This window comes from Erpetoichthys calabaricus, chromosome 15, assembly GCF_900747795.2.
Source record: "Erpetoichthys calabaricus chromosome 15, fErpCal1.3, whole genome shotgun sequence".
Taxonomy (NCBI): Eukaryota; Metazoa; Chordata; class Cladistia; order Polypteriformes; family Polypteridae; genus Erpetoichthys; species Erpetoichthys calabaricus.
The window spans coordinates 82,000,434-82,012,571 of record NC_041408.2 but is presented as its reverse complement, the minus strand read 5'-3'; the positions used below and the strand labels follow the sequence as shown (position 1 = coordinate 82,012,571).

The window sequence follows — 12,138 nt, the reverse complement described above, 5'->3', positions numbered from 1 at the left end:
TTTGAGAAGAAGCCAGGGAACTCTTTCCTGTTACTGCTTAATGATCCATAATGCATATGTTGAAATGTATGTTTTCTTATATTTAATATTCCCAAGATTCTGTTCACCTGTGACTTCAGCAGATGATTTGTCCCTTTTCATGTATGGAATTATGTTAAGCACATTCCACATACTTTCAAAATCTATTTTTATAAACCCTTACAAGCTTTTTTCTTTTTTGAAGCAAGTTGTAGACATTTTTCAGGTAAATTAGCATGTTTATTACAGCAGTTTTGTGTTCCACAAAATGCAAATATTTTAACAGCTTCTGGGCAAAAATATGATAGAAATGTCAAAACAGTAGGTTATCATGTTTATGGAAACTAATTAGGGAACATGTATAAAAGTAATTTTTCAAAATTTCAAAGGTGTACAGTATGTGAATGACTTAAAAATTTCATTGATCCTGTAAGTGCTTTGTAGAATGATATTTTATAGTGAACCTAATTCTCCAATTCAGAGTGAGATCCTTCACAGCACCAAAATCATTTGACAGAGTAATGAACTGATAAGAGCTAGCTGCACTAGATGTAGATAAAAACTTGTATATCGAGAGAATCCCACACACTCTATCTGCTGGTTTCTTTAATGTTATTGGTGAGATGAGTTAACTGTTAATAGCTCAACAATTTATATTTCCAAAGCATTTATGTTGATATATACAGTGTATGTACAGTACATATGTATATATAATAATATACAGGTTTGTATTACTAATGACAGCTGAGCCATAGATTTACATCACCAGAAAATCAAATTGAAAAAAATATTAATCTGACTTTTACTTTCAAGAACTTCAATAATATATTGCTTGGAAAATACCTGGCAATGTTAAAGAAATACATTTTAGAGTACATAAAACGGAAAACCTTTACATTAATAATATATTAATGCCAGGAAAATGACAGTAGTTCAGACCTGAGAGCACATACAATATATTTTTAATATATGTCATTACCAAGTAATTATCCAACCCCTTACAACAATGTTACACTGAACTCAGTAAGTAATTGGTATATGATTTTTTTCATTGTCATTTTTTAATCAGGTATGTATCTATATCCTTTACAGCATGTCATGATATATTAAAGCTTGGAAAATAGTGGTAAGTTTACTTAATAATTTATTAATGCTGGATTTGGAATACTAATTTTAATCATTAGTTGTGCTTTTTTTTGTAAGGAACTGGAAAGTATAATACAATAATTTAGGCAGAGTTCCAGTCAGAAGACTTGGAAGGCTATACAAATTATTATCAGATCTTTAAATTAACTTTACTCTGGGGAAACTATTTTTTCCTTTGTATAAAATATGACGGGTGATTGTGGAAATGTTTTTGCAGTTAGGTAATATTTTTATTTAGGCTTAAAATTGTATAAATGCCTAAATAAACTTAAACATAATTTTCTGAAACATATGCAGTAAAATCTTAATGATAAATGCTAAAAAAAATCAAAGACATTTATGTTAGGTTAACTAGCAACTGCAGATTGGCCCAGTATGGCTGAATGTGTGCCTGAGTGATTAAGCCTTATAATAGTCTCTGAGGCTATCTGTTATTCCCATGGCAGAAAGAATAGGCACTGAATCCCCGTGGCCTTTAATTGAATAAGAAGATTATAAATGAATGTATGAACCATTTTGAAATTAAATGTATTAGAATATTATTAGTAGTTGATCTCTCCACTGGTCATGGTTACAACCTAGATGTTAGGTTTCTGTACTAGTCTGCTGGAGGAAGACACTGCCTTACAGTGAGAAAAAGCAAACCAGTGAATAGAGATCCCCAGTAATTGTCCTTGAACGGTGGAATATTGCAAGCTGACAAGACCTATGTATGTGTGTACAGTATGTTACTGCAAATTGAAAGAAGCTTGCTCTGTACTGAAGGACAGCAAATTTGCACCTAGAACTTAGTCATTTTTCCCTGCAAAAACTTAAAGCAACCATCCTCTCTCTGATTTATTGCAATTTATTCAGCAACCCCACAATAGAGGTCAAGGTGCATCGTTGCTAGGGATGAGCAACAAATAATTTTCCAATTGAAAACAAGTGAGAAATTCAATTTTGAGGACATCTTCCAGCCCCTAGGCTTTGAATTTGTTCACCTCAATGTTTCTGCACAATTTTTTCAAACCAGGTATTCAAAGGCAAGCATGTTTGGTTAATTGGTAACTCTAAATTTGCCCATTCTCTGTTGGTCTGTCCAGTGAAACGCCAGCAACCAAATCAAAGCCAGCACCTTGTTTGTACCCAGTGCTCTCTGGGGTAGACCTAAGCACCATGTGACAATATTTTTCACAGATACTGCATAAATTAGTAAGGTATTACTTATCAAGAAAAGTAAATGCATTGAGCTGTATACAGAGTAGTAGATGTTAAAATTAATACAGAGTCACCGTATTTTTCATCACAACGTATCCAGATTTTTTTTCTTTCTTTCTCCATATCACCCACAAAATGTACAAGTCAATGAATGTTCATTGCAGACATTGATGAGACATTATTACATAAGGTAGTTAACTGCAAGAAATATTGTTTTTAGTTGATTGTAAGCATTTAATTCTGTTTTGACGACATTTACTTTTCTCATTTTTTTAAGCTAGTCATTAATCTAAAATGGCATTGAATGCACTCACTGAACACCATCCTTTGTAGACTAAATATAGTTTAACAATTTATTAATTTAAAAGTACAGCAACATTCAACAATTTATCTGTTTTTTTTCTCTTCCATACAGTGATGGAAAACAACATTTTTTTCACGTCTGACCAGTTTCTACATTTGGCTGTTCAGTTTCTTCTAGAATGTGGGCACATATCTCTGTTTTATTTTGATTATACAAAGGCAAAAGAATACATTCATCGTGCTAAGGAAATGATGAAACTGCAGATCACATTGACAGGTAAAATTAAGTCACTTTTTTTAAATAACAGGTGGTGTTTTGTTGTATGCACATTTGTCAGTAATATGTAAAATTTGTATTTACCTCTGCTAATTCTACTTGTTCTTGTAGTTGCATCAAGAAATTATTCAGCTGTTAGATATAGACAATCTGATTGAAAAATTAAAACAAGGTTTAACTCATTTTTAGTTTGCTTGTTTTGTTTAGTAATTCAACATGCTATTTGTACAAAAATGATCCTTTTAAAGTCACTCATTAATGTGATGTAATATTAAAAAACATACAACATTAGAAGCACATCATTTTGACTGGCAAACATTTATTAGATTTATAAGCTATTTTTATAATAATTAGAGAGCACTTAACAAATAAAGTACATTTCCCTTTCTGCAATGTTGAATTTAAAACCAAGGGATATTATAGTCACACCTTTGGGGAGAATCATTTCTATTTTAGCCCACATTCAATATTTAGTTGTAATAGTTGGTATCTATTTTTGTTGCTATAGTAAGAAAAAAAAAATTTTCTGCTTATGTTAGGATTAGCCCCATTAACTATATTTTCCTTACAGGGGAGCTCTATGCAGATTTCGTTCTTTTTAATGTTGCACATACTTGATAAAATGTGTTTCTAGAGCAATATTATTTAGCTCAGGTAAGATCTCAGGTAATTGGCAGGTTAGTGTGAAGGAAGTATAGTAATATGTAGTCTAAGGTCCCTGGATTTTTATTTACAGTAAAGAAAACAACTTTGAGTAGCAAATTGTAATAAAAAGAGTGGGTGCTTAACATATATAATTGTTTAATAATTTTGCAAAATCTGTTTTTTGATATGAAGGTCTATATTCCTAATTGATGTGCTAGAGAAAAGAGGTTGATGGGGAAGTTCCTCTTACCTTTTATTTATTTATTTGCATTTTGGAGCAAAATCACTAATTATTTGGATCGACATAGATGCCCATTCCTTTCCACATTGTGCAAATTAAAAAGACAGTTTTGTATTGAAAGATTGCTTGGTTGGTGATATACAGTACAGTAAACACACAAACACACAACCTTACTTGTTCTGTAAAATCCTTCATACACCTGATGTATAAGTATATCAATAAACAATAATTATGATAAACATGGTATATAAATAAGATACTATAATTATTTTAATAATATTAGCTGAATGGCCATGATGTTTTATTGCCTCTGATTTTTATGTGTTCTGAAAGACTATGCATGTATACACTAATGGCATTAAACATAGTTAGCTAGAAGACATCTATGCACAGTGAAAAGTATAATAGTAATTGTACTGGACTTGTTGTATACCGTTTTATTTTTTAACATCTAAGTTTGTTTTTGTTTCTTAATTTACATTGGATACTAAAATATATTTGTGCTGAGGCACATGCCTTAAGATAAGTGTTAGACCAGTTACGGTCAGTATGGAGTTTGAATATTCTTACTGTATCTAGGTGGGTTATATGTATCTTTCCACCTCCCTAACATGTTCAAGTAAGGTTATTAGGCAGTGCTAATTTGACCAGATTGTTACTGGTACATATCAGTCCATACATCTATGTTAAGTTTTTACATCATGCTGATCACTGATTTTTCATATGATAATGCATAATTTGGCTTTTATTCAGTGGGGTAGAACAATTAAGTGCAGTCCCCTGCAACACTGGCTTGTGTGGATATGTGGTAATACGTAGTGAGGTGCACTTTTTCTTTTTTCAAAAGTGTGTGGCTTGCCCTATGTTCACAACTCTGTGAAAAAAGAAGCCTCATTAACTAATATTGCATTGTTTAATTCAAGATCTCTTAATGGCAAAGTATTGGTGCTGTCAGAATTCATCACTGACACCAAACTTGATAAACTTTTTTTAACGGAGACTTGGCAAAAACCGAACGAATTTACGTCTCTTACGGAGGCGACCCCACCTGGATTCACTTTCCACACAGAGCCTCGCAGCTCAAGACAAGGAGGTGGACTTGTAGTAATTGTCAGAGTAGATTTAAACATCAAACTAATCCCAATTGACTGTCCATTGTCTTTTGAGTGCCTGGCTCTTAAACTAATAACGGAATCAGGTCCCGTCTCACTCATTGTTCTTTATCGTCTTCCAAAATACAATGCATCCTTCTTATCCAATCTGATTGAACTTTTAACCCACCTAAGCTCCTACTTTCAGAGAATTATCCTTCTCAGTGATTTCAACATCCATATTGACATTACTACATCTAAACTGAGGAATGAATTCCTATCCTTGTTGGACTGTTTTGACTTGACACAATATGTTGATTTTCCCACCCACTCTGGTGGTCATATATTGGATCTGATCTGTACTTCTGGACTATCTGTTGCCAACATTTACATCACTGATTTGGGACTCTCTGACCATAAAGCAGTATTTTTCACTGTCTCATTGCCTCTCCCTTCTCTTACCTGTAAACGACAAATTTCTTACAGAAACCTTAAAAATGTCTGTTCCTCTATCCTTTCTGGATCCATTTCTGATCTTGTACTGCCTGCACCTATTCTGTCAACATTAGATAGTCTTGTTGACCACTATAACACAGCTCTTCATTCAGCATTAGATAAAACAGCTCCTTCAAAACATAAGGTTTCCTTTAAGTGATCAGCTCCTTGGTATAATTCAGAATTGCGATCTATGAAAGCAGCTGTCCGACGCCTTGAGAGAATGTCACGTAAGTCTGGCCTCACTGTTCATATCCAGGCTTTCTCTGACCACCAAAGAGTTTACAGAGAAGCACTAACTGCTGCCAAGAACACCCATTATGGCAGAATAATAGAAAGTGGCCACGATAACCCAAGGGTTTTGTTTTCTATAGTTAATAAACTAATCGAACCCGCATCTGGCCCAACTACCTCTTCTACTGAAGTCTGTGAGAAATTCCTCCACTTTTTCCATAACAAAATTAAAGATCTAAATAATTTAACTAACATAAATTCATCATCTGTTTATATCTCTTCCTGTTTTCCCACTCTATCCAGCTCCTTCTCTAAGTTCTCACCAGTCACATCTGCGTTTGTTAATAACCTGCTTTTTAAGATGGGGCCGACTACTTGTGTACCGGACCCCATCCCCACCACACTACTTAAATCCTGCTTTCATGCCATAATCCCGACTGTTAACAACAATAATAAACTCATCCCTTGACACTGACTCTTTTTTGTCAAAAGTTCTTGAGTGTGTTGTAGCTTCACAACTCACAATCTACTTAACTTCTAATAATTTGATGAAACCCTTTCAGTCTGGTTTCAAACCTTTTTTGCCAGGATGTGTGTGAGTTAATGAAAGTGTTTTCTTTAGAAATCTCTTGTCATAAATGTCTAATATAAATGATGTGAGTTGTGAAACAGCTCTTATTTTGCCAAGCCTCTGTGAAATGCTGTTTATCTGCGATCCACATGTTCCATTGTGCTGCTGTACATAATTGTGTGACTGTTATGCTGGTAGTTCCTTTCAGCGAGTGTTACAATCCTCTGTTTTTCAGCTGTGTTTTTGAATATAGATATACTGTAATACAAGTACTATTTTTCTCTTTTAAGTGCTATGATACTCTAGACATAACAGATGGGAGCAATAGTCCCAGTGACGAATTGGGCTGTTTTGACCAACCGCTGCAGGACCTTGTCGTCTGACAGAATGCAGTTGCCATTCAGCTCATTAATTTGCTGTCCACCATGCATATGTGTCACTTATCAAGGAGAAAGATTAACTTTCTTTAGCCTCCTTAAAAGTGAAACTGCTATTGAGGGGCAACATATAATCACTTTCTTTGTTTATTCAGGTGTTCTAATTAAGAGCTGATAATAGTATATATGAAAAGTAAATCACACTGTTTTCATATTATGTTTAATTATATCTTTTTTTACAACTTGTGAACACCTTCCCATTCATTTTTGTTGTGCCTGGCCTCGCATGCTGTGTAATAACATGTTGTAAATTCATTTTGATTAAGAATGTTATATCCCTTCAAATATTAACCATGGGACTAAAATAAATATTTTCTTAAATAGTATGTTTTTACTATACCACAGTGTGCAGCTTCTGTTACTCTTGGATTGCTAAGAAAAATGATAATGTATGCCCACCCTCAGATATTTATAATGATGTATGGGTTATGATGGAGAAGACCTCAACATCTGAAGCTGTTAGCTCAGTACAGGATTTTATATGTTTAACAAAATTATAGGTGTCAAGTGATTCTAGTATATTCTTCAAGAACAGCAGCTGATTTCTTGTCTACATTAAGACATTAAGACCAGGCAGCATAAAGAGGAAGCCAGCCTTTTTATGTTTTTACACAAAGGAAAAAAGTCACATTTATGCTTTAAATTATTATACTATAATTTTTACTTAATTGTTTTTTTATATGAAGATGATAATTATTTCATGTCATTGGAAATTCATTTAACAATATATTTTTCTGCAGAAGTACATTTTGTAGATGCACATGCACAAATCACCACCTTTGCTTTATTATTTCTTATAACTATAATATGCAGTGACACTGTAAAATGTTTCCATTTGCTTTTTTTTATTGTACTTGGAGCAAGAGTTGGGGTTTTGCACACTTGACGGCACACTGAGAATTTTCCAGTGTTTTTTGTGGTCCTGCCAGCCCTTGACAGGTAATAAATAAAAGTGTATTCCTTTCTACTTTTTTGCAGGTGCCTTGGGAAAGCGCACACGGTTTCAGGAAAATTATTTGCCACAACTGATCTTAAATGTCCAAAGGGAAGGGGCTGCTCTGTCGCAAAGTCGTCTCACTCCAGACCCTACACCAGTGGAAAAATTGCCAAAGGTACAAAAATAGTTCAAGTTAATAATGCTAAGAATCTAATGTTCATACCTTAAAATAATTGGGCCTTACTACCTTTTACCTAGTCTGCATTGTCTCCATCTTCTTGCACGGCAAACTCCTGCCGGCATAAGCTCTATTTGGAGTACTGTGGACAGTGGTCTCGGTAATAGAAATGTTGTTCCATTTTGTCTTGGTATTTGCACCTGCTATGGTAACATGTCATCTACATAATTGTTGTACTCTGTAAAATAACATTTTTTATTATATATAAGTAAATGTAAATATGCTACTGATTAACAAAGGCATGTATTTTTGTGAAAGTGTCAATTTCGTCTCCGTGAGGTATTCAACAATTGTTTTGCTTCTTTTTGTGTCCCCAAATATATATTGTACTGTAACATAAAATCTATTGTACAAAGCAAGCTGTAGATTTTGAAAACCAAGCACATTCCTAGTTTTGACCCAAATGGCATCACTCAGAATGTTAGACTATACAAAAAACAAGCACTGTTTCTTGTAAAACTATGAAAACATCTTTTTTTCTGTTTAATTATTTTGGCAACTATTTATGACAACAACATTTTCAAGAATAAAGTCTGCCAAGTTTTTTGACATATTTGCTTAAAGAATTCTCTAAATGTACATAGACCTTTTTGCAGAATTTTGATTCCTGCTTACGTAATTCAAAATCAATAAATTGTACAAATATTGGATTGACCTATATTTTATTTTTTGAATAATATCTACTTCTTTCTAGGACCATTGTCTGACTGATGATACAGTGTTGAACAACATTAAGCTGGCAGACCCAGACCAGTTTATTATGCCTGATCTTTGTGCAGAAGAACAAGCTGTTGTTCTTGGGATCTGGTAGGTAGATGTGTTCAGATTATTTCTGTTTTTAACATTTATAATGTACTAGCCAACCCGCTGCACCGCATAATCACGCCGCTTTTTTAATGATTTTTAAGCACGGGGAAAAAAAATGAACATTTGCAAAATCCGTAATTTAATAAACCACCAAGAAAAGTAACATTGCAACAATGCACGCTACGAACCAACATGCAGTCATCGTTCAGTACACACTGCCTGCTCATGTGCCCGCCCCCAACTCCTAACCTGAGTCGCTTTCGTCTGTGCACCTCTGAGCCACGTTGTCTTTTCATTGTTCTTTGTGGTTCTGGATGCTTTTCTATATATAATCCACCAAGTCACCCGACCATGGCAGTAGCGGGTTGGTGTGTACAAAGGGCAGGGACGTAATCAGTGCAAGCGTATGACCCGCACTTACTGGGTATTCCTTGTTCGTGGGGTACAATTGCAAGCCCCGGTCCCCATCACGAATGGGGTTCAACGGCTTACCCATGCCTGTCGGCGCCGGGTAGACACATGTTGATCCATTCAGTGTAGCGCGCGTGCAGTACTGGACATCCAGGGGCATCACAGACCTGTTAATGCTCAATCTCACGTGGCTGAAAGCCACTTGTCCCTCTAAGAAGTTGGACGCCAACCGCCTGGCGATCGCGTAACTATTTAGCAGTAGGGAGTCTCATTCGTTTTCGGAATTATCCAGACTAATCGCTCCGCCAACTAAGTATGGCCTTGCAACACCACGCACAGAATCGAGAAAGAGCTATCAATCTGTCAGTCATCTCTGTGTCCGGGGCGGGTGAGGTTTCCCGTGTTGAGTCAAATTAAGCAAAATTTGTGTGTGGTGAGTTGTTGCGTCTGGGCACATGAGCAAACACTGTGAATGCCTTGAGAGCATGGGTGGACGCGTGCCAGGGAATAATGAGTATCTATATATCTTCTTAGATATAGACAGTGTCAGATGCGGTGTTTGGTGAATTGTTGCAGTAGTGATGGTTTTACACTCCAGTACTGACTGGTAACAGTCAGTCGGGCAGGCGTTCTCGTCCCATGCTCTTAGAGTTGGTTGGCGTGTCTCTGTATCGGTTCACGTTGTTGGGCGGTGCTCTGTCGTTTGTATCCCATGGTCGGACGACTTGGTGGATTATATATAGAAATGCAGCCGAAACCGAAAAGAATAATGAAAAGTCAACGTGGCTCAGTGGTGCATGTGTACTGTAGCAGAGGCGAAAGCAAGTTGGTGAGTTGTTGCGTCCGGGCACATGAGCAGGCACTGTGAATGCCTTGAGAGCGTGGGTGGACGCGTGCTCGAGTTGGTGGGCATGAGTTGGTGGGCTGGGCTTTGTGAGTTGACTGCCATGGCTATTTTTTGCGTATCCCATGGTTGTCTTCCGGCAGTGTGAATGCCTCGAGAGACAGGGTGTCCTTGTTTGGTGAGTTGTTGCAGTTTGCGAGTTAAAATATGTGATGGTTTTACACGTTTGGTGAGTTGTTGCAGTTTGTGAGTTAAAAGCTGCGATGGTTTTACATGCTAGTAACAGTCAGGCAGGCGGGCGGGCAGGCGGGCGTTCTCGTCCCATGGTCTTAGAGTTGGTGGGTGTGGCTGTGTGTTATTGGTGGGCGTGGCTCTGTGAGTTGTCGGCGTATCCAATTCTCTTAGCGTTGGTGGGTGGGTCTCTGTGAGTTGGCAGGCGTGGCTATATTGTGCATATCCCATGGTTGTCTTGCCTGTGCGTATCCCATGGTTGTCTTGCCTGTTCTGTCAGCTTAGTGAATTATATATATAGATTAACGCAAACTGAAGTGTGATGAATCTGAGTTTTGTTGTTCTTACAACCATTTCAGAACTTATTAGACTTGTTTTTCCTGGTTTTAACATTTATCATCATTCTAGCAATGACATTTTGTTTTTGGCTTTGGTGTGGCCCACTGTTTTATTGAGAACGGTCATGCTGCAGACTGCCAGGGATCTGCGATTTAGGAGCTTAGTTGAACAGCCTATTGCATATCATGTTTATGTCATATGATTTAGGGATACCCAACCGTTTTTTGCTTTGTTTAGCCCGTGACAACTTTTTGAAACTAAATTTACCCTACTCTGTTTTGTTAAGTAATTTGAGTTTATACTTCTACCATAATAAAGCTTTTGACAAAGAGGAAATTTTAAGATATTGTTTTAAAATTTTTAAGTTCAAATAACAATAATAATAGCTCACAATAATGCAATTTCACTAATTTAAAACAACTAATGATGAGCAGATACTGGTATTCCAGATTGAAACACACTGAGTCAGTGAGACACTTGTTCTTGCTTTTCTCCTACGATTGTGAATTTTCTTGGCACACTTGTTGAAAGAACAAGTCTTATGTCATCTTTGGGAACTAATCAAAATCTTCATGACTTCAGCTTTTTTAAGCAGATTTATCTCTGGAGTAGGTTAAAGTGTGCCCCTTGGTTGGGAAGCCCTGATTTACACAGTGGAAAGTCTAAGAAGGGACTGGCTGTGGCCTATAGCACTACATGACTATCCTACTACATGACAGATCCACTGTCAGATATACCTACTTGATAGTTGTCTTTACTCTTGAGTAAGATAACCGATCTACAACTCTATCCTTAACCATAATTTATGGACATTTTTTGAGAACAATACACAAGGTACATGTTGTGAAAAATACAAATGACTGCCCGTGTAGTGTAACATGACTGATGTGTATTGCAAAGACCACTAAATGTCAGTGGATGTGTCCAATTTGATTTGCTTGCCAATGAAGCAGATCCCTGGAGGTCTATAGCTAGAGTCTATTGTGTTTTTTTTTTTTTTCATTCTTTGCTGTTTGTTGCTGTTCTGCTGGTTTTAGTTGCATGCTATGGCGATCTCGGTGTGTTGTGTAATTATGCTTTGCCTATTAAATATGGCAACGCACAGCTTCAGGCATCCAGTTCTTGGATTCACTACTGAATATCTGTCACATCTAGTTAAAATGAGGGCTAAGGATTTTGTAGTTTTTTTTTCTTCTTTTTCTGAGTACAGCTTTGCTTTAGTTTTTTGCTTTGAGAACCTCCCTATGCTTGCTTCCTTTGATATTCTGACCTCAGCGTCTTTAAAGACTATGGTGCCTGCCTGCTTCATTTTGTGCTTGCCATTTTCTGGTCTTTTTTTTTTTTTTTTTTTGTTCCCATCTCCTCCAGAATGCCTCTACCATGCAAGATTTTCATAACCCAAAGCACCTGTTAATATACTGTATGGGGACACCGTATGCTCACTCTGTTTATAGCAAATCAGACTGAAGAAATATTAAACCTACATTTACTGTTTGTGTAATGTTTTTAACCCTGACATAGTCATATAATTAGAAAGTAATGGATATTTTTGTTTATTACCACATTTAATGATAATACATTTTTGTAAAGTATTTGCTTGACTCTCAGGTTATATTGGAAATTATAGAATCTGTTTTTCATCATTGTTTTCCTCTTTTTAAAATACATAAATA

At 36.1% G+C, this 12,138-nt stretch overlaps 1 protein-coding gene across 1 annotated transcript in view; it reads left to right on the top strand.

Moving 5' to 3' along the window:
• Positions 1-12,138, top strand: part of ttc27 (tetratricopeptide repeat domain 27) — a 274,814-nt gene that overhangs the window by 51,472 nt on the left and 211,204 nt on the right. Inside the window, exons 6-8 of the mRNA XM_051919199.1 lie at positions 2,780-2,944; positions 7,637-7,770; positions 8,528-8,640. Of these exons, the coding sequence (XP_051775159.1) occupies positions 2,780-2,944; positions 7,637-7,770; positions 8,528-8,640 (412 nt within the window). The remainder of the gene's footprint in view (positions 1-2,779; positions 2,945-7,636; positions 7,771-8,527; positions 8,641-12,138) is intronic.